We start from the raw sequence: 22,323 nt of genomic DNA on the forward strand, positions 1-22,323 counted from the left end.
AAAACATACTGTTAAAATGGCAGCTTTCTTAAAATATATTTATAGAGAAGAAGTATTCTGGGCTGTGGTGGTGCACGCCTTTAATCCCAGCACTCAGGAAGCAGAAGCAGATAGAACTCTGAGTTCAAAGCCAGCCTGATCTACAGAGTTCAAGGACAGTTAGAACTACACAGAGAAACCGTGTCTCGAAAAACCTTAAAAAAAAAAAAAAAAAAATAGGAGGGAAAAATTACAAAGTGAAAACATTATATAGGGAGATTGTAGGCTGTGGCCATGCTTCCCTAATGCTCTTTCTCTCCCAGGTTTTGGAGGGCCATTCAGATTTCATCAATGACTTGGTGTTCCATCCCAAGGAAGGCCATGAGATTGCCAGTGTGAGTGACGACCACACCTGCAGGTATGTTGTTTATTACAACCACATTTGTGAATTGTCGTTGTAGTTTAGTGAACATTTTAAAAATTAGGAAATTGTAATATCATGCAGTATCATAAATGAAATCTATTTTATTTAAATTGTAGACAAGGCACAAATATTCCAAAAGCAATAAATTAAGTTTTCATACAATTAATGGGTACTCCTCTTGCTGGTTCATCAGTAGTTTTGTCCTCTTCTTTTGGATCTGCATATTTGTAAGCCTATAAATATGTATGTGTGGATTTATAAGCCTATATATACCACTGAATTAAAGTCTCCAATACTGGGCAAGCTCAGAAGGATAATATCAGTCTCCTATCATATTGTGAAGTTATTTCTTACATCACAAAAGATAGGTTACTGTTCATTAGTGAACTATAACTCTCATATGCTGCCTAAGAAGGAAACTTGAGTAATTTGACAAATCGTAAAGTCTGTCTCAGTGGATACACTTCAGTATGATGTGTGTCCCCCACAGGCTCCTTTCCCAGTGCAGCGTGGGTAGGATAAATACAACATTTTGATAATGCAGAATGGATAGGATATGTGTAACATTTTGATAACGCTCAAAGCTGTAGAATATCAGAAATAATTAATATGCAATGCAATGGTATAGGTAGAAATGAGCTGAAGGGTGCAGGGTAAATTGGGGGAGTCAGTGAGGGTGCCATTTGCTTCATGGCTTTAGCGGTGCCCTGAGCAGAGTTCACTGACTGACTGCACCTTCAGCACTGTGTTTGTCAATGCACATAGATCTCTGTACAGCGTCTAAACATGTAGTGCTTCACACTGCAAGTCAGCCTGACAGCTGCTTCTTACAGTTTGTCAAAGGCATAATGAGTTACAGGCTATTGTATCTATGTACTACCTGCTAAAGTTTCCTTGTGAGGGGCATGAAAGGTTTGTAGGCATAAAACCTAAGTCCCCAAGTATTTTATTTACTAACCCGTTTGTATAAGACCTAAATAATAAACAGATCATTTAAAATAATAGGAAAGTAGAAATAAATTTTGATAATTTGGTTCTGTGAAATGATTTTTCTAATCAAAAGCATTTGGAATAATGAAACCTATCAGAGCACTGGCTGTTCTTCCAGAGGACCCAGATCCAATTCCCAGCACCCACATGGCAGCTAACAAACTCCCTGTAACTCCAGTTCCAGGGGATCCAACCCCCTCACACAGACATGCATGCATATAAAACACCACAATAAATAAATAAATAAATAGGAGTTTTTAAAAAATAGAATAATAAAGCCTGAAAGGGGAAAAATTAATGTCTTTGACAGCCAAGGAGGAACCCACGAGTAGCAGACTGCAGCGATGCGCACTCCATAGTCTGGGACTGTTCCTCCAGGGCTTTTCTTCTGCTTTGGCTTAGTTTGGTTTAGTTTTAGTCATTTGTTTGCTTTTCCTTTTTGTTATTGAAAAGCAAATATATGTGTATATATACACGCGATAGATAGATAGATGATAGATAGATAGATAGATAGATAGATAGATAGATAGATAGATAGATAGATAGATAGATAATAGATATTCTGATTAGGGTTTCCCTTTCCCCTAACTCTTCCCAGATCCTCACCGCCCCCCCATATTCATGCCCTTTCTTGCTCTCTCTCACTATAAAACAAACAGGCATCTAAATAACAACAATAATTTGAAAAAGATAAAATTAAAGCAAACAAATATGAATGGGACAAAAAAGGAACAGGAAAAAAGTAAAAAGCCAAAAAAAACCCCACAGAAACTGATGTAAAATTTCTTTACCATTTATTAATAAATAAAGTTCATGGACAAATACTAAAGAACAAAAGGGGAACCTGATTCGAATCACAAGCCACAGCTAACTCCCAAAGTCGCTGGCTCATGGCTTGAAAGGGACATCTTAACCTCTGTTCACTTTTTCTCCTGGTCAGGTCCATCCCCAATGCACCTCTTGGAACAAAAAAACGCTCCTCAATTGGCTGGAGGACCCACGACAACTCCTTTAACAAGATACACACATAGACACAGAAACATGTACATTGGCACACAGGAATCCAACAAAGCCCAAAACCAGAAACCTTGCTATATAACCTGTAAGGTACATAAAATATACATTAAAGCATATTAATTACATATTATAATTATATTTACTGTAGTAATATGCTTATTTATATATCATTTTATTTTATATGGGGTATGTAATATATAAATAACATTATTTTATGTATATTTAATAATATACTTAAAACAGTATATATATAAAGGGAGAGAGAGAGAGATCGAGACTGAGCGAGAGAGAGAGAGAGAGACTGAGACTGAGAGACTGAGAGACTGAGAGACTGAGAGACTGAAAATGTCTAAGCAAAGCATGGTAAGACCAGAAACCCTCAGAAAACACGATTGGCTCATTTTGTTCTAGCATCTGCTGTTGGGCCTGGGACCTACCCTCAAGTGTGGTTTGTATGCACAGTGAGATTCCTTTGTGAGTAGCTAGCTATCAGCTGGAGAAAACTTTCTGGTTTAAGGGCAGGGACTGTGTTCACCTCAGTTCTGGGACCTGGCCTTGTGCACGCTGCCAGTCTCTTCATGTGTGTCCGTCCTGTTGTGTCTGGAGCCTTTTTTCCTTGCCGTCTTCCACCCCTATACAATCTTTCCGCCTCTTATTCCACAGAGTTCTCTAAGCTTTGAGGAGAGAGATTTTTATGGAGACATAAAACTGTTCAAAGTCTCTTGTTCTCTGCACGTTGTGTAGCTGTGGATCCCTGTGCTCCATCTGCTGCAGGAGGCAGTGTCTCTGATGATGGCTGAGCAAGACACTGATTTTTGAGAACATTAGGATGTGGTTCCCCAGTACAGGGACTATCTAGTCTCAGGTTCTAGGCTTCCTGAGCAGTACTGAGCGGTTGCTTGTTCACACAGCCTTGTTCCACGATTGCCCCAGCCTGTCTTGAAGGCAGACCACCATTGTAGATCAGCGGTGTGCAGCTGGGTTGGTGTTTGCCCTTCTCTGGTAGTGTGCAGAGTTCCTTACACTGCCATGAATTAGTAACGGTGATGACTCTGTAGGCATCAGCTCTACTTCTCCACGTCACCACTGACATGATTAGCCTTGTTGATGTTGTCTCCAGCAATAGGGCCTTACCATCAGTTTTTGGAGAGCAACCAATAACCTTGGCAACATCCTGGATTGTTTGGTGGTTTCTATTTGCCTGTTTGGCCAACAATTCAAACAATTCAATTAAATATAACCCTTTCCTGCACTGGAGGTTTTATTTGGTGGTAAGAGAGATCTAGCTGGACCTTTATTTCCTCTGTTACTGATGATTCTAAAACAGTGGCTAGATGCCACAAAGTAGGCGGTGGTGCCTTTACACGGGCTTCCCAGCGGCCTCCATCCTTGTCATGGGCGTGCCAACCTTCTCTCATGCGTGCAACACTTGTGTTTTCCTTAGATTAGACTGAGAGGTTGCTTTTTTTTTTTTTTTTTTTTTTTGGATTTTCGAGACGGTTTCTCCGTAGCTTTTGGTTCCTGTCCTGGAACTAGCTCTTGTAGACCAGGCTGGCCTCGAACTCAAAGAGGTCCACCTGCCTCTGCCTCCTGAGTGCTGGGATTAAAGGCATGCGCCACCACCGCCCGGAGAGGCTGCTTATTTTTGTTTGTTTGAGTTTCTTTTGGTTTGTTTTTTGTTTTGTTTTGTTTTTGTAGACTAGTTAAATTCTCCCAATATTATGAGAATTAACAAATTTTTAGCAAGTATAAAGAAATTTAAAGATCTCACACTCTACTACCACCATCTTATGGAAGAAAAAACATTTTTAAAAGATAAAACAAATGTGAATTCAGAGTAAGTCCTTTAAATAAACTGGATTTTGCAAAACTATGCCCAAAAGAACCTGTCAAATTCAGGTGTTGGAGCCTGCCGATGAGTCAGCCTGGGCACCTGGAGGGCGGTGCGAGGCTGAGGAGATGCAGGTGAAAAGAGAGTGAGACGGACACACGGACAGATCTGGGAGGCCTACTGGCCAACGCCAAACAGCCCAGAGTTTATTTCAGAACTTGTCTTTATACAGATTAAGGGTGGAAGACGGAAGGCAGAGCCTACAGTCAGTGAACTACCGCCCTGCACTGTCCTGGGGAGAAAGTGCATGCAGGCTCGCTGTCTACCATGTGGGTCCCGCTAGCCGCAAGCAGTCGCTTTCTCTATCTGATTGTGCAGTCGGCTGGCGTTCTCCAGCCTGTGGCTTAGATAATGTGTTGTAACTCGTGGGCAAAATGCTCTTTTCTGTGGAGTTAGTCAGGACATTCATACAACTCTCAAGGATACTAGAGCAGACAGAGCAGGCAAGCTTGAACTCAAATGACTTTTTAAGTCAGCAAGGATTCCAGATGGAAACTGAGTCACTGTGGGCTCCCACGTGGTGGCACACACCTATACTGGTCACTTGGGAGATTGAGTTTGAAGCCTTCAAGAGCTACTTGAGTGTCAGGACAGCCAAGGCTACATACCAAGACCCTTTCTCAATAAATATTAAAAAAAAAAAAAAAAAAAAAAAAAAAAAAAAAAAAGCCCAGCTTGCACTGAGGGCCTCGTGTTGCTGTGCTCAACCTCTGCAGGGAGTCCTCCTGACGACTCTCCTCTCCTGGCATGCGTTTCGCTGATTGTCATTGTTTCATTTTGAAATCACTGATGTGTAAATAAGTGCTTCTTTCTCCACATACACGTGGATACCAGTGGAGGGCTGGAGAGGGTATCAGATCCTGAAGTTCAAGTTACAGGGGAGGGATTGTGAACAGCCCAGTCTTGAGTCCTGGGAGTAAAATCTGCAAGAACAGTGCGTTCTCTTAGCTGGAGAACCAGCTTTCCAGCCTGTGTTTAAGTGATTAATGGGTTTAGATTATTACTTTAAAAATTCATTAATGAACAACATCCCATTCCTAGTCAGTACCAAGTCACATATGTTCTTGGATATTAGAAACAGTGTCATTCTGTAAGGAGAGTTTTATCAACACGTGTTAAACACGTTAGTACAGATCCCACTTGTCCTCTGGGTGATACAAAAGGATAGACTCGGTGCTCACTGTAATTACAAAAGATGTCAAAAAGAACCTTTTTCTCCTCCTTACCCCTTAGCCTTTAACACTAGTGGATAAAATTATGATGAAGGAAAAGTTGACTCCCTCAAATGAGGGGTTCTTAGTTCAAGACTAACGTATGTGAGGTGTGTATATACTGTTCACTTTCTTTCTGAAACATGGGCTGTTAAAGCTCTCTTGTTCTTGCTAAGAATGGAAGAAGGGTAGGGTACAGCTTTTCCTTACGAGATGAGACTCATTTAAAAATTGTATAATTTTTAATTGTGTGTATTGGTGGGGTTGGGGATTTGCATATGCAGTGCAGAGCCTCCAGAGTCCAGGAAATGGCATTAGATTCGTGGAACTGGAGTTACAGGGAACTGTGAGCCTCTGAAATGGGTGCTGGGAGATGAATGCAGGTTCTGCAGGAGCAGTATGGACTGGGCCGTCTCTGTATGTAGTCCCTCTGTTTTGTTGTTTGTTTTTACAGGTATGACCAAATAACTGGTTAAGATACTAAATGATGCCCTAAGATGGCCACTGAACCAATTATGTCGTCGCTTAAACGGCTGTTACAAGAGAAGCGTGTACCACACACTCGCAAGCTCTTGCCATAGGCGGTCTATTTACATACAGTGGAAAATCTCTTAGGATCCATTACTAATATGGAGTTTCTCTACTACCTCTCTTCAGTTGGAACCATAAAATATGTGAAATATTTTAAGATAACCATTAGCTGGGCGGTGGTAGCACACACCTTTAATTCTGGCACTGGGGGCAGAGGCAGCCTGGTCTACAAGAGCTAGTTCCAGGACAGCTAGGACTGTTAGAGAAACCCTGTCTTGAAAAACAAAACAAAACAAAAAAATGCCCTTGATGGAAGTAGCAAAGGGGAAACTGAGCCTTCTGAAGAGAGGCCAATGTAACATTTCTTAAGAGTAATCATTATTGAAGACCTCATAGGAAATGCCTAATAGTTCCCAACATAGAGCAAAATCAGGATTGTTCATTGTTATGTTATGACTAGAGGTTTTAGGGAATAAATACACTACAGACTGGATCACATTTGCATACCTTTATTAATTCAGTGAATGAATTAATGCTAATGAAAGATAAAATAGAAGCATACGCAGTTCTCATTTTTAATCTTTTTTTTTTTTTTTTTTTTTTTTTTTCACATTCAGATTCTTATTTTTAGTGGGGAAGTCAGGGTTGCAGCTCAGGACAGCATGGAGGAGACAGGATGGAGATTTTCCCTTCCTATCTGCAGGAACGGGAACATTGGCTGTGGAAGGGAACAGGGCAGTGCAGGGACAATTAATTAAAAATTAATCTTTTAATTCTCATTTTGTGACTAGCAATCCATTTCTTTCATCATTAATGTTGCATGCATATTAAAGTTTGTGATGCTGCTTGCTTAGTACACATTAGTATTATAAAAAGGTAAAAATCAATTCTAATGTTAATTTCAGAGTGTATTTGACTCTTATATTTTTTGGTTGTGAGCCTAGCCTTTAACGGCTAAGCCATCTCTCCAGCCCTCAGAGTGTATTTGAAAATGACATATTTTGACATACCCTTTGAGAAATCCTTGCTTCAAATTATCATACTATTTAGTTGTCTCTACTTTTTTTCTTAAATTAGAATTTATTTACTTATACATGTGTGGGCTCAAACATACCGGGGGTGTGCGTTAGAGTTCAGAGGACAACGTACAGGAGTATCTCCTTCCGCCGCGGGAATCTCAGGAGTTGAGTTCGGGTCATCAGGCTGGTGGCATCTCAAGAGTCCAGGACTCGTTCCCTAGTGTTTCAAAGAGGACAGTCTGCATTCAAAGCACAGGTCTGTCCTGGGGACTCCCTTTGTAGACCAGGCTGGTTACCTCTACTTCTAAGGCTTTACATAGCTGCCAAACTTTACTATAGTCCAAGCTATTAACTAACAAAAGTTGTAAAGATTTAATTCCTAGATTTGGGCTTTTAATTATTAGAGTCCCACCTCTAGCACAAGTAATAAAAACTCAGGGAGTGAAATTGGGGTTCACCCTGAAGGTCAGAAAAGCAAAGCAGGGCACTGACTCTTACCTCAGCCTCAGTCTGAAATGGCGATCCTGCCTCCAGGAATCTCAGAATGAGACTGTGTCTGAGGGCTGTGTTCTCCTGTCTATAATCCTCTAGGGCTGGGATTAAAGGCAAACACTGCCTGGTTCTTTTTTTTTTTTTTTTTTTTGGTTTTTCGAGACAGGGTTTTTCTGTGGTTTTGGAGCCTGTCCTGGAGCTAGCTCTCGTAGACCAGGCTGGTCTCGAACTCACAGAGATCCGCCTGCCTCTGCCTCCCGAGTGCTGGGATTAAAGGCGTGCGCCACCACCGCCCGGCTCACTGCCTGGTTCTTATGGCAGCCAGTGTGGTTACTGGGATTAAAGGTGTGTGTTAACCATTATCTAGTCATAAGGCTGACCAGTGGGGTTGTTTTACTCTCTGATCTTCAGGCAAGCTTTATTTATTAAAATACAGATGAAATGCCACTACATACCTCTGAACTTTGTTAAACACTTAAGTCTTTTGTCTCCCCGTCACTTTCTCTGATCGTCTAACCTGAGTTGCTTGATAATTCATAATTAAGAAGGAAAATCTTCATTCTGCTATCACAACAAATTGAACAAAATATATTTCCTGTCAACACGGGCAGTCCCATTCTTGTGCACGAGGACAGATAAAGTCCCTTTCATCCTTACGACTGTATCTCTGCCCCTTACTTTTGTTCTTTTCTATGTAATTAACCAGAACACCGACGCATGTGATCTAGTGGTGTTTTGTAGAAATCCTGTGGTTTGTATTTTGGCTTTAATGGGTACAGATGCGTCACCTAATGTCATTCATCCCTTCTTTTGTCTGTTGTTTGAAAACATTTGCTAGCAGAAATGTCCTTCTGTGACACACTTTCTACTGACAGTGAGCTGCCAACTGAAACAGAGTAAACAAATAAAAGAACAGTGTGTGATGCATGAGATTCCTCTAGAGTTCTCAGACTACCCACCACCAGTTGTCAGTTGAAAAGGTCCTTGGAAATACTATGGTATCTCATGCCAACACACAATTTGTAGGATCTTTTCATTAATTACATGACAATTATATTTTCATACCATATGGTAAGGAAATTTTACATCCCATTAAAAAGCTCTTAGACTAAAATAAGGCAATGGTTTTACTAGAAAAACTAGAGTAAGTATAATTCATAAACTTGGCCCAGTTAAGTTTTGATTCCTCCATGTTACAGTTAAATCTAACTTCTGTTTACAGGATGGTATTGGAATGGGAAGTTCTTTGTTCTAGTTCACGTTGGGTGAAGACTGCTGTTGTCTTTCTCTTTAAAGATGGTGCTTTATCATCCACTCTCTAGTGCCTTTGGTTCATTGGAGATTGGCTTCCTGATTGAGACCTTAAACCCTTTACCTCTGATATTTAATTGCAATCATTTACATTTATGTACCTGTCCACTTCGAATAGCTTTTGGCTGTTTGGCCCCAGTAATTTAACCTGGCGACGTTTACACCATATTTTTATAAACTGTCTGTTTCTTCCCGTAGTTTGGCTATGTGTACTGGGAATGCTTGTTTGTTTTCCCTGTGAGGTGCGGGAGATCTGACCCAAGCCTTAGACGTGGTAGACAAGTGCTCTGCCTGCTCCCCGACTAAAGCTTTTCTTGTTCTCTAGTGTGCCAGCTTTTTTGAAAAACATTATGAACACATTGTTGAACTCAAATAGATTTGGATTTTCAGATTTCAATGTCTTCTTATGGGAAGCCCTCCTATGTGGTATGGGCTATACCAGTGAGTTTTAGAAAAGCAGAAAGCTGGGAAACTATCTTAAAATCATGCCTGCCACTCATTTTAATATCCAACACATGTATGAAGATTGATTTGCTAGCAGAGCAAAGCCCTTTGTCTTAGGTTATTAATCCATTGATTGCCATTGAGGCATTCTTGCTCTTGTGTATATTTCCTCATGTTCTCTCTCTCCCTCTCTTGTCTGTCTCTCTCTTGTTGTTTTATGAGCAACTACCATAATAAAATATCTACAGTGTAAACAGCATGGTTTTAAAAAGTTTATAATTCATCAATATTTGATGGTTTTTTGTTTGTTTGGTGCTTGCTTGTCTCACACACCTAATTTAGATTTTTTAATATTGATTCGTTGCCATCAAGTTCATTTCATTGAAATAGTTCTTTTATTTTCATGTGTTGTCAGTTTACATAATTAATTAAACTAATAAGGTTTTAAGTCACATGCAAACAGTGCTTTGCTGGACAGAGCACTTACGGTCCATCTTGGCGAGCATACTGCAGTTGGGCATTAGAAGACATTCGGAAACAGCTTTCTCCTGTGATTTCAGAGCGGCGGGGGGGGGGGGGGGGGGGGATAGGAAGAACTGTCAGCGGGGATCTGCTGTCTCAGTCAGGGTTTCTGTTGTGGTGCTAGAGCACCATGGCCAGGAGCAACTTGGGAAGAAAAGCTTGAGCCCTCACGTTCTACTCCTCATTGAGAAAGTCATGGTAGGAACCTTGAGTCAGGAACACAAGTAGACGCCGTGGAGGAATGGCGTTCACTGCTTTACTCCCTGTGGACTGCTCGGCCTGGAGGAATGGCGTGTACTGCCTTACTCCCTATGGATTGCTCGGCCTGCTTTCTTACACAATTCAGAATAGCTGGGCTCACTCACATCAGTCATTAATCAAGAAAACATCCCACGGACTTGCCTGTAGTCAATCTGGGTGGAGGCGTCTCCCCAACTGAGGCTTCTCTTCCCAGATAACTCTAACTTGTGTCAAATTGACAAACAACAAAGAAAAACAAAACAAAAACAAGGGTAAAGACGTCTTAAAATTTGTCCAAATGTATCCATGCATAGATCAGGGAAATGACATCAAATACAGGAAAGAACAATAATTTAAGAACTCGGTCTTAGGGCCTAGAGAGATGACTGGATGGTTAAGGGTTCATAATGGCTTTGTAGAGGACAGTTCTTGTAGAGAACAGGTTTGGTTCTTAGTGCCCAGGATACTCAAAACCGCCTACAACTCTAGCTTTAGAGAAATCTGATGCGTGTAGCTTCTACAGGCACCGCACACAATTTAAAATAAAAACTCAATCTTAGAAATGAAACCAGTCTCATGAAAGAAGATCATCTGGAAAACTGCAGCTTTGGACATTCAGACCAGTGATGTTTTTATGAGCACATAAGATGAGAGTTTTACCTTTTTACGGTGGTGATTATAGCCATGAGTGAGGAAGAATAAAGCAGTGTGGCTCACCCGGAAAGCTTTTGGCAAATGTTTGTCTTGTCAAAGTTAAACCCATTTGTCAACTTGATCCACCAGTCCCATGCGTAGGTATATACTGAGCAGACAGTAGGGATTGTGGGAATGCCTATGTGTTGCAGGGGGGCTGGGGGTGGACATGGAGGTCTGTAGGCACCAAGGGTGGACATGGACTAGGAGAGTACAGTCTGAACATCTGTGGCAGTGTGTGTGTGGCTGTGTGCTGAACTGGGAACTCTGAAACGAGTGGGGAGATTATAACAGCGTTCTCACAGGACATGGCAGCGGGTAAAAGAAGCCAGAACAAAAGTGCACACTGTGGCGTTGTCTTTATGCTACTGAAAAGTAAGCTGCCTCATTAGAAGTCATAATGGTGACTTTTTACCTTGTCCGGGAGTGAGGAAACAGCTAGAAAAGAGCGTTGTGGGTGGTGTGGGGTGGTTTGGGATGTCTAGATTGAGCTGCTGCTCTCTGAGTGTATTCTGTTTTGTGTGCTTAAGATTCATCTACCGTTTGTGTCTGTGATATACTTCACACAAGAAGATGAAATGCAACATGATCAGATGGACTTAATATATTTGGTAAAGATAGAAAATGAGTTGAGCTCCACAAAAGAATTTCAGAGGGCTTAATTACGGAATCTATCAAAAAGGGAAATAAGACATAACAACTTAAATTGTACCATCTGCAGCTAATTTAGTTAGGATAACTTATTTTAGTCCAATTTGTTGTATTTTGCATACTTAGTACTGAGATTATGCAACGTTTGGGAATTATTGAATCAGTGTATAATTACAAATCATAAATCATTGTATCCTAGTCCTCTGAAATATAATCCATATGACCCTCCTCATGCTTGAACTAGCTCCCCTTTTTTTAAAAGGATCATCGGGTTCTGATCGGGATAAAATACTGCTGAAATTAGACTAAAATTTGGCTCATTAGACCACAATATACTTAGTTAATTGACTTATTTTCATAACTGTCTCTCTATTTTTCACCTCTTTTGTCTTCTTTATTTGAAGAGGGGAGAACCATGAAAATATTTTGGCATGTATTTGCTCAATTTATATAATAGCCAACAAAAATCAAATTCATTTTAAAATAAAATCAAAAGAATGGATGTTTTAGTCCACCCCCAATGAGACTCATTGAGTTGAGAAGACAGATTTCTGCTATTCCAATAGTGATAAAATAGTTGCTAGCCCAATGCTTCATTATGGAAATGGTAACAGAGGAGAAAGACTTAGTTGCCTTAATGTCCAGTCTCATCCTAGGTATTGAAGGACAGGAGTTTAAACTCTTGTTGATTTGCTTCTTCAGTTAAACCAGAGCTGTCTGCTTCATATAGTTAAAAGAAATGAAAAGTATCTTTTGGTAAAAGAAAAGATATGCTTCTAATATTTAATCAAGTAGGTGATCCTGAAACGTATGTGTCTAGCTTATATGTTACTACGGCATTTCAAATTTGACGGCCTATGCTTTTCACAAGTAAACTTTCCCTACTTTACATTCCTCAATTTTTATAGACTCCTCCAGAGTCCTAAAGCAAGTAGGAACTATAAAACCTACACAAAACGGGGGAGAACTCCTAATCTTGATTATCAGTTTTGATGAGGGTTGCTGAGGACGGAGCCAGGGCCTCATGTGCTCATCACACACTCCACTGAGTTGTACCCCTTAGCTGTGAATGTACTCACTAAGACCAGAACGCTGGAGGCACTTTGCCACCCCGATCCTCGGGTTTCTGTCTCCTGCCATGCTAATCCACTCTGCACAGTGGAACAGTGACTGGGTGAGAATTGTGAGCAAGCCAAAGAGCATCGTCCTGGGGACAGTGCCCTGCCTGAGATTGCTGAGATGAATGAGCATCATCCTGGGGACAGTGCCCTGCCTGAGAGTTCTGAGATGAATGAGCATCATCCTGGGGACAGTGCCCTGCCTGAGAGTTCTGAGATGAATGAGCATCATCCTGGGGACAGTGCCCTGCCTGAGAGTTCTGAGATGAATGAGCATCGTCCTGGGGACAGTGCCCTGCCTGAGAGTTCTGAGACCTGGGGTGTGGTGGTGCACACCTTTAATCCCAGAACTTGGGGGGCAGAGGCAGGCAGATAGTTTGAGGTCAGCCTGGTCTACAAGAGCTAGTTCCAGGGCAGCTAGGGCTGTTATACCAGGAAACCCTGTCTCAAAAAGCTGCCGAGAAAAAGAGCCTTAATTTTGAGTAGGCTGGTGCTTCTTGATGGACGTTAGAAAGAACCAAGTGCCTGTTTCTTTAATCTGGTAACTGTTAAGCATGTCCAGCTTTGGGGAGAAAACATTAGAAAAGTCAGCTAGACCAAAATACTGTGAGATGAGACATGCTCAAAGTTGGAAGGAACAAGTGTCATGGAAAATGGCTATGCACTAAATTACTGTCACTTCATATTTACTTCATTATGTTGAAAATGGAAAGGCTTGTGTATAGATACTACGTACGTGCATGTGTGTGTGTGTGTGTGTTTGTGTGTGAGCACCACTGATAGGAAGGATTATTAATTGAAATGACTCAAGTAGGCATGCAGCCAGATTAATGGCCTCGAAACATTGATTTTGCTTGCAGTGGACACATAAATAATTAATGTTATTATGTTAGATTAATTAGAAAATATACGTCTTTGTTTCCATAATTGAGCATGGTGAAACTTAAATTCTTTATGTCAACTTGACATTGTTCAACAACAGTATTTTCATTTGCTCAGAGATGTTTATCAAATATAAGTGTATGTAATAATCTGTAGGTAATGGCTTTGATGACATTTGTCAAAGTTTCACTTTTTTGGTAGTGATGTATCAAGAATATTTAACCTCAAACTCTTTTCATTAGGATTTGGAACTTGGAAGGAAAGCAGACGGCTCATTTTCTTCTTCATTCTCCTGGAATGAGTGTATGCTGGCACCCCGAGGAAGCTTTTAAGGTTATTATCTGTAACTCGGCTTTCCCTTAGCAAACACGCAGGTATAATGCCTATACTTGTAAAGGAGACCCAGTGACTTTCTACCTCAAACACAACGAGCACAAGTGCATTTGAGGTAGTACAGAAGTCAGCACTTTGTTTCTCTCACGTTGCCTTAGCAACCATCGTTCATATATGCAGAATGTACTTTTCCTGGCCTGTGGAGTCTGCAGCCTGGAGACCCAGGCTCAGTCCAGTTAGCAGTGTGCAGCTCACAAACACAAAACATCAGAAGTTACATACAGACAAGCATGTCAGTGGCATAAGGCTCATCTGTTCTGTATTAGTGACATCCCGTTCCTGTTCAAATTTAAAAAAAAAAAAATTGAAATGAAATCTATGCCCTGCCCATGCTGAAGCATGCATGGGCAGCCCATGTATGGCGTTTCTGTTGAACTTGTGCATACTGGGTTTCATGGTCTAAGTGGATGAGGAAGACTGACCAGGTCTCTACCTCTAGAGGGCACCAGATCTCATTACAGATGGTTGTGAGCCACCATGTGTGTGGTTGCTGGGAATTGAACTCGGGACCTTTGGAAGAGCAGGTAGTGCTCTTAACCACTGAGCCATCAGGGCTGTTCAAATTAAAGCTTCCTAAGATACTAAAGCTACACTGAGTTCTTAACTACTGCTGTTTACCCTTAATTCATGGTGAAGACAGGAGCCATTCAACAAGTTTTCTCATCTGCCAATATGTTTTTTATGGACTGTCTGTGTTCATCTCAGAATGGATCCTTCAGCTTTTCCTGTAGGCACCCTCATTCTTTGAGCACCTGATTTTCCTAGACCTCTAATAGCTTCGTGCCTTTCTCCAGTTCACTCCTGTGTCCTCAATTTCGCACAAAAAGATAGAGTTGATTAAATTTAGCAAATATGCAGTGGTAAAGCTTTTTCTCTTAACAATTAAATCATTCCAACTTCCTTTTAAATTTTAAGCTGTCTCTGTTGTACCTTTTATTTCTAAATGTTTGGGTATATTTTCCTTTGTTTAGCTTTCTTAAAATTAAAATACAGATTAGTGGATCTCGTTATTGTACATGTATGTTCTTGTTGGTCACTGACCCACTCCCCTTCCACTGTCTTCCTGCCCTCTTGCCTGGTCGCCTCCTGTCGCCTTCCTGTCCCAACACCTCCACTGTTCTTCATGTCACATGTATTCTGTTACCTCCCTAATCCCTTTTCTTCTCCACTTCTCATGACTCTATTGACGAGTGCTATGCCTTTCAGAATGGCCAACAAATGGAGTGGCCTAGATGTCCATCAGCAGATCAATGAAGGAAATGTGGTATATGTGTTCAGCCATGGAGGAAAACGAAGACACGACAGCTGCAGGGCAGTAGATGGAAGTTGAACCTATACTAAGTAACTAAGTCTGAGTGAGGCTCATGTCTTCTCTCCGATGCGGATCCTAGAATAACTTTTATGTAGGTGTATAAATGCGGCAGGTCTAGGGCGTCGAGGTCAGCCCTCTTGTGACTTTAGTTGTATTTCATCTTAGTCTAACTCTATAATGTCATTTAGTTACCAAGATTTTCTCAAATTACGAGTGGTATTTCCAATACATTAGTGGGAAAAAAAAAAAAAACAATACATTAGTGGATTTTTTTTTCTTAAAAAATGCTTAAATGGAGACAGTTTTCACATTGTTGATTATTTCTTAAAACTCATCCCATTAAATAAATGTGTGTGTGTGTGTATTTCCCTTTGTGCTCTGTCACCGTTTCTTGCATTCTGATTGTGAACTGTTTTCCCTCTTTGTGACACACTGAGTGTGAGAGCCGAGGGTCTCCCAGCAGCCCTGCTCTTTCTTCCGTAGCTCTTCCTTCACGTCCAGGAGCGTCGTCACCGTCGCCACCGTTCTGTAGTCCAAATCAAAGGACACTCTCAGGAGGATGGAGCCTTACAGAGGAGATGAAGCGTGTTCTTTGGACATTAGCTGTTAATCTTTTCTCCCATAGATGATATCCTAATGGCATGCTTTTGTGAGTCGAAGAAACAACTTTCATGTAATTTTTATAAAATTGGGAGTTATTGTATAAAAGTACATTTGATTACATATTTCATATAGTGATAAAACTAGTCTATTAAACATCTAAGACTAATGGAATCTTAGAATAAGGGAATATTTAGGTAGTAATATTCTTTATTTAAAAATTCAATATTTACTAGATGCTTTGCAAAACGAGCCTATTACTACTCTTTCTGTGCCAGCTTATATGTAGCTTACTAGAGATAGATTTCATGAGCCATTATGATATTTCAAACAAGACATGGGCAGTCATTAACAGTATACAACAGTTTTCAAACTACCTTCATACATGAGCTATCAAAATGGGAAAGATGCCATCAGATTGCATAAAGTCTATACTTGGTTCTGAATGGGGAAGCTTAAAGTGAGGATGGACAGTTCACATTAGGGTTGTGTATTAGTTGTTCTTTTCGTTGCTACAACAAAAAAGCCTGGTAAAGTGGGGAAATCATGACAGCACAAGACAGCACTTGGGAAGCAGAGCGTGATAATCGCCAGTGCTCAGCTCGGTTTCTTTCAGTGCAGTCCAGGACCCCAGCACCTGCAGTGGATCCTCCCACTTGAACTGGCTGACTCTTGGTGGGGGTTCACTCTGAGGCACGCATGTCTCCTGGGCAAGTCTACACCCTGTCAAGTTGACAAGTGGTATTAGCCGTCACATCATGTTTGACAACGTTTTATAAGCCAGCCCTGACATCCAGGAATTGAAAATTGCAGAAGTATCAATCTGAAGACTCCCCTGAGTCCTTTTCAAATTATCTCTGCCTTAAGACAACTGAATCTAAGTTGATGGTAGAAGGGGAAAAGGACATAAAAATAAATTTGAGTTTTCCTGCATCTTCACAAGGTAGCCAAGTGTATGCATGTCAGGGAACACCTCATCCTACGATTCAAGAGAAAGTCTTAAAACTAGCAGGGAGAGGTGCTCTCCTTCCTATACTTCAGTCTGACTTTGGAAACACTGTTAGTAACACATGTTCTCTCCCCTACAGCAGTGAAGGGTTCTGTGTGCTAGCTATATAGCTTGGAAAAGAGAGATTGCATTTTTTTGTTTGGTTGGGTTTTTTTGGATTTTTCGAGACAGGGTTTCTCTGTAGCTTTTTGGTTCCTGTCCTGGAACTAGCTCTTGTAGACCAGGCTGGCCTCGAACTCACAGAGATCTGCCTGCCTCTGCCTCCCAAGTGCTGGGATTAAAGGCGTGCGCCACCGCTGCCCGGCTAAGATTGCATTTTTATAAGACTTGCTTTTAAAATATTTTTTTCAAATTTTCTAGCCAACAGAAGTAGAATTATCAACAATACACATGCTTGGAAGTATCTCCAGCATCATCAGCCTTTTCTGTTTCAGATTCTGCAGACTCTGGAGGGTGCTCCCCTCCTTGCCAGGATTAGCTTTTTCCTTTCAATACTTCTTAGAGACCTTGATAAGCTTGGAACCTGACTTCGCAGGAACAAGTTTAAAGTTTAGCAGATGGGCATGTGGCTCTTCTGTGGCTTGGCCTTATTTCTGTCAGTATCTACTTCAGCTTTTGTTGTTTGTTTGTTTGTTTTGGCATTATAGAGGTAGGACATAGGTCGTAAACTTCAGGACACAGTGGTACCTAGCATTGGTCCATCTTACAGTTCCCACAGTGGCTAGAGTCTTATCCTCACATCTCCATTTCAGAGATAAGAGCCGCCAATCACATAGCACTTAATCACTTTTAAGTGGAAGAAGCAGCCATCTTTCTGTCCAGACCTGTCTGTCTTTGACTGTTCCATGCCATGTATACATACATACATCTGCAAACACACGTGTAACAAATTACCTGTCAAAGGATACATAATGGCCTTTTATAACTAGCGTAAATATAGCTTTTCCTAGAGTATTAATCTTGATCCTCCTAGTGACAAAGCTGATACCCTAAAATTTAACTTTTTTGTTTCTTTTTGCCAATTTCCTCTGGAATGTTTTTGTATTGATACTTTTATATAGCCTCTCATTTCTTATGCATCTGCCTTCTGTTTGTGATATGTATGTGTGTGTGTGTTTGTGTGTGCATGTTTATTTTTATGATGTTGAATCTCCTTCTTAGATTTAGCTAATGAGATGACATGAAATTCCCTTCTTCCTCTGTGTGTTACAGTTGATGGTTGCTGAGAAGAATGGAACAATCCGGTTTTATGATCTAATGGCCCAACAGGCAATTTTATCTCTTCAATCAGAACAGACACCGTTAATGTCAGCACACTGGTGCTTGAAAAACACCTTCAAAGTTGGTGCTGTCGCAGGAAATGATTGGATAATTTGGGACATCACTCGGTCCAGGTAGTTGTTAGTATATCTACTGTTACATTACGTAAGTACGTTGTTAAGTGACCCGGTGGGCCTTTCTTACACATAAGAGCCTCCGTGTACATTGAAAACAAGTGTCTCCTGTAGAAGGGCAGGAGTTCTGGGAATGTTAGTGTCTGTGGTGCCCGGGGTGATTCTAAGTCGTGTCTGTTGGCTTCTGTCTATTTCCAACTGAGTGCTTACTTGGAATTTTGTTGCACCTTAAATTTACTGAGCTCCAAAGAAAAAAACACCTTTAAAACCTTTAAGTTTGTCTATTGAGTTTAACGCGTAATTTCAAAATGCAAACTCTTGCTTCGCAGTTACCCTCAAGAGACGAGACCCGTTCACACGGACCGAGCACATCTGTTTAGGTAATGTTCTCTTTTTTTGGAGTTGTGTGAATCCTTGATTTGGTGGTATGCCACTACCAGAATTCCCCAGCCCTCCCTTTTGCATTAGAGTTTGGGGGTTGGTTTGCTTTGTCTGCTCGCTTTATCAGGGTTATCTTGCTTTCCCTACTATGTAGTTGCTTAGTTTTTTTAAGCAAGTGGAAAATCTACTTTTTCAAACACTTAGGAAATAATCGTTCACAGAGAACGTGTAGCCAGTCTTCCAGTGCGACCTCAGCGTTGCTCTGTCCCGATAACTACAGCATACATAGGCCCATGTTTGCATGAGAATATCACTGGATTGTAAGCAAGATCGTGCCAGCTAGTATGTCTCTTTAACATGCTGAAGTTTAGTTTTGTTTCTTCACTTAAATTAATATGTCTTGTTTTTGTCATTTTATTCCATTATATAGTCATTAGGAGTCTTAAATAATAGAAAAAGCATATAACCAGACTGAAAACACTGAGACATTTGAAATTTGCTGGAGTTTGTTTGTGTGTTTGTTTGTTTGTTTTAAATCAAGTCTGAAATACCCCTAATAGGATCATGGAGACTCCATTATTATTAAAAGTGAAATATATTCATTATAGTCTTACAGTTCCATAGATTAGGGGCTGGAGAGATGGCTTAGCAGTTGAGAGTGCAGGCTGCTCTTCCAGGGGATCCAAGTTCAAATCTCATTACCTACATGGTAGCTCACACCTGCCTGTAACTCCAGTTCCAGGACTTCTGAATCCCTCACACAGATAGACATGCAGGCAAAATACCAGTGCACATAAAAATGAATTATATATTTTTAAAAATTCCATAGATTATCAGATAACCCAAATTTCAGAGATATGAGCAAAGGCATGTTTTAAACTCAGTGACTATGTGTGCTTTGTGAGAACTCTAAAGATGTTAGAGTTCCCCTTCTCCAGAGAGTGAGAGTCACCTGCTCAGTGTGTTAGTAGGTCTTAAATGCCATTAAAAACCCAGACATTGGTAGGGAGACTGTGTGGTGGGTAAGGACCTTTACTATGCGGGCATTGAGACCTGAGTTCCAACCTCCACCACCTCCCCAGCATTGGGAAGCGGAGACAGGCAGATCCTAGCTCACTGGCCTGCCAGCCTATAAGGAATGGTGAGCTTCTGGCTCAGGGAGAGACCCTGCCTGCAGGCAGTAGGAAGGAGACTAGTAGAAGGTATTGGATGTGTTCCTCTGGCTGATATCTCAGTCTGCTGCAGCGTTGCCTAAGATCACGAGAAAATGGAGCGCTCCCACATTTGTGGAGAATGGCTATGGCGTTCTTCACCAATTACATCTCACCTCCTAGAGCTGGACCCTGTCACAGAGCAGTGCGGAGGTTTAGTTGGTATAGACAAAGGACAGGGGCACTGTTGAACAGTTAATAATGTCTGAGCCAGATATTGATTGTCAAAGAATTGTTTTCCTCTGCCTCCTTCACGACACCGACAGTCATCTGTCATGTCTCCAAGAGCGTTCGCTGACTTAGAGAAATGGAGAGAGTTCCCTTGATACCTTGAAGACTTGAATAGTCTGAGTGGTTATGCCATCCCAAGTGACCGAAACACAAGTGTATCGCATGAATTTAAAAGAAATGACCGCGAATGGGCCTGGAGAGATGACTCAGCCGTTAAGAACACTATTCTTCCAGAGAATCTAGGTTTGATCTCAGCACCCATATGACAGAGCATAGCTGTTTTGATCTTCAGAATGTCCATACATGGCTGATGCCTTGTGTCTCCATCTGTGGAGACTGTGCTAACCTTGCATAATGGTAGAATGTAGTCCTGAGCTCCAAGTGAGCACTCAGCGAATATCCAGAAAAGGGAGGCATTCGTGGCTAAATAAGCTGAAAGTCTACCTGGAAGCCATATTGACAGATGTGGAATTATGAAATGACTGCTTTTGACAGACGGATATAGCCTTCTTCAAACAAACATAATTGCCTGCAGGACAGTGCTTACGGTTATGCCCTCTTGTTTCTTAGGTGGTCTGCAATCAGCGAAAACTTATTTGCTACCACTGGGTATCCTGGCAAAATGACAAGTCAGTTTCAGATTCACCATTTAGGACACTCTCAGGTAATATAAAAATGTTTCATGGCATTTGTGGGTAGGTGTTTTTTAAACTGGATATTTGACTTTTCTATCCATAGCTCCCAAGTTTGCAATTAGTAACTAAAGATACTATGTCTGCTCTCTGCTTCAATGAAAGGTTTCTTTGAATGTTTTGATCACCAGTAGCAACAGATTATTTTTCCTCAAAATTAATGTAAAAATCATATTTCATCTGTTCTATCTGCATTTTATCTTTCATTTAAGTATATTGATTTTGTTTGCTTGGTTTGTGTAGACTACAGAAATATTTGACTCTGAACTGTACCACTATTCATAGGTGGTACATAGGTTTTCATTCAAGTCAGGAACAAGTAGATAATTTGTATTTTATCATTATTATACTTCTATTACAAAAATAGTTTCTTACCTTATTTTATGTGTGTGAGTGTTTTACCTGCATGTGTGCACCACATGCATGCCTGGTGCCTACGAAGGTCAGAAAGGGCCTTGGATCCCTAGCACTGGGGTTGGGGTGATAGAGAACAGCCATGTGGGGCTCGAAAAGGGCCCTCGGCCACTGAGCTATTTCTCCAGCCCCATTTCTAACTTATAAGAGTAGTTTAGGGGCTGGCAAAGAGCCCACCGCTTTGCAGTTCTCTTTCTCCACGTAATTCTTACAGAGGAGCACCTGTCCAGTCATCTGAACGCCTGCTCACATGTTGCACTATTCAGATCTCTGTTCTGTGATGCTGTCTCTGACTCTAGAGGATAGTAGCTTAATAAGTAACATCCCTTACTATAAATGACAATTATTTCATCAACACTTAACAAGCAGTTATAAATGTAAAATACATTTCTAAAAAAAAGAAATAGAAGAAAGACAGTGGTTTTCCTTTTTTTAAGAATTCACTGTGCTTCTTCAATTCTTCACATATTTCCAGCCCATCCTCACTGGTTCTGTGGCAGTCGGATCTGGTCTTTCCTGGCATAGAACACTCCCACTGTGTGCGGTTGGAGGAGACCACAAGCTCTTGTTTTGGGTGACAGAAATATGATGTTCCTCTGTATTTTTTATCCTATACTTTGTATTTTGGTGTATATTTTGGAGAAATCCTTATTTTTATATCAAATATACTGTAAGTCTAGAAATGCCTCAGTTGTCTTCTTTGATAAATAAAATGATGAAGACTTCTTGAAACATATGTTCTTGTTGTTCTTTATTGCCTGTCAAATGTGTGTGCATACTCTGTAAAATCTTGTAAGAACTGTGTAATGACCTTAAGAGCTCAGCTCCAGAGACGAGAGGACAAGAAACATGCTAAGGAGTGTTGAAGCTGTACGTCCCAGCTCTATTCTGAGCCTTGAAGCTGTATGTCCTAGGTCTACATTTTGCTAAGGAATATGAAGCTGAACATCCCAGCTCTACATTTTGAGGACATATAAGCTTTTCCTAATTGTCAGAAATAAAAACATTGAGAACCCAAAGTTAATCAGCTGTGCCACCATATTTGAAAATTGTTATTGTAAACTTAAGAAGTGTTGTAAAAACATAGTCATATTTAGGGATCCAGTTTGGGGACGTGAGTATGCAGAAGTTGGGATCAAGCATGAGTTGCCAGTTGTAAATTAATTCAGAATGTAAAACTTGTATAATGAAATTATCCAGTTTATACTACCATCCGTTTATTAAAAGTGCCTATATTGGGAAAAGATAACTTATAGATGTTTAAATACAGT

The 22,323-nt window shown here is 40.8% G+C and overlaps 1 protein-coding gene and 1 pseudogene across 1 annotated transcript in view; one reads left to right on the forward strand and one right to left on the reverse strand.

The window, feature by feature from the left end:
- Positions 1-21,813, forward strand: part of Nup37 (nucleoporin 37) — a 32,998-nt gene extending 11,185 nt beyond the window's left edge. The window contains exons 5-10 of the mRNA XM_057757845.1: positions 303-397; positions 13,658-13,748; positions 17,942-18,123; positions 18,453-18,503; positions 20,517-20,610; positions 21,528-21,813. Of these exons, the coding sequence (XP_057613828.1) occupies positions 303-397; positions 13,658-13,748; positions 17,942-18,123; positions 18,453-18,503; positions 20,517-20,610; positions 21,528-21,641 (627 nt within the window). The 3' untranslated portion in view covers positions 21,642-21,813. The remainder of the gene's footprint in view (positions 1-302; positions 398-13,657; positions 13,749-17,941; positions 18,124-18,452; positions 18,504-20,516; positions 20,611-21,527) is intronic.
- Positions 3,729-3,839, reverse strand: LOC130866699 (U6atac minor spliceosomal RNA; annotated as a pseudogene).
- Positions 21,814-22,323: the final 510 nt, after the last annotated feature.

This window comes from Chionomys nivalis, chromosome 25, assembly GCF_950005125.1.
Source record: "Chionomys nivalis chromosome 25, mChiNiv1.1, whole genome shotgun sequence".
In the NCBI taxonomy this organism is placed as follows: Eukaryota; Metazoa; Chordata; class Mammalia; order Rodentia; family Cricetidae; genus Chionomys; species Chionomys nivalis.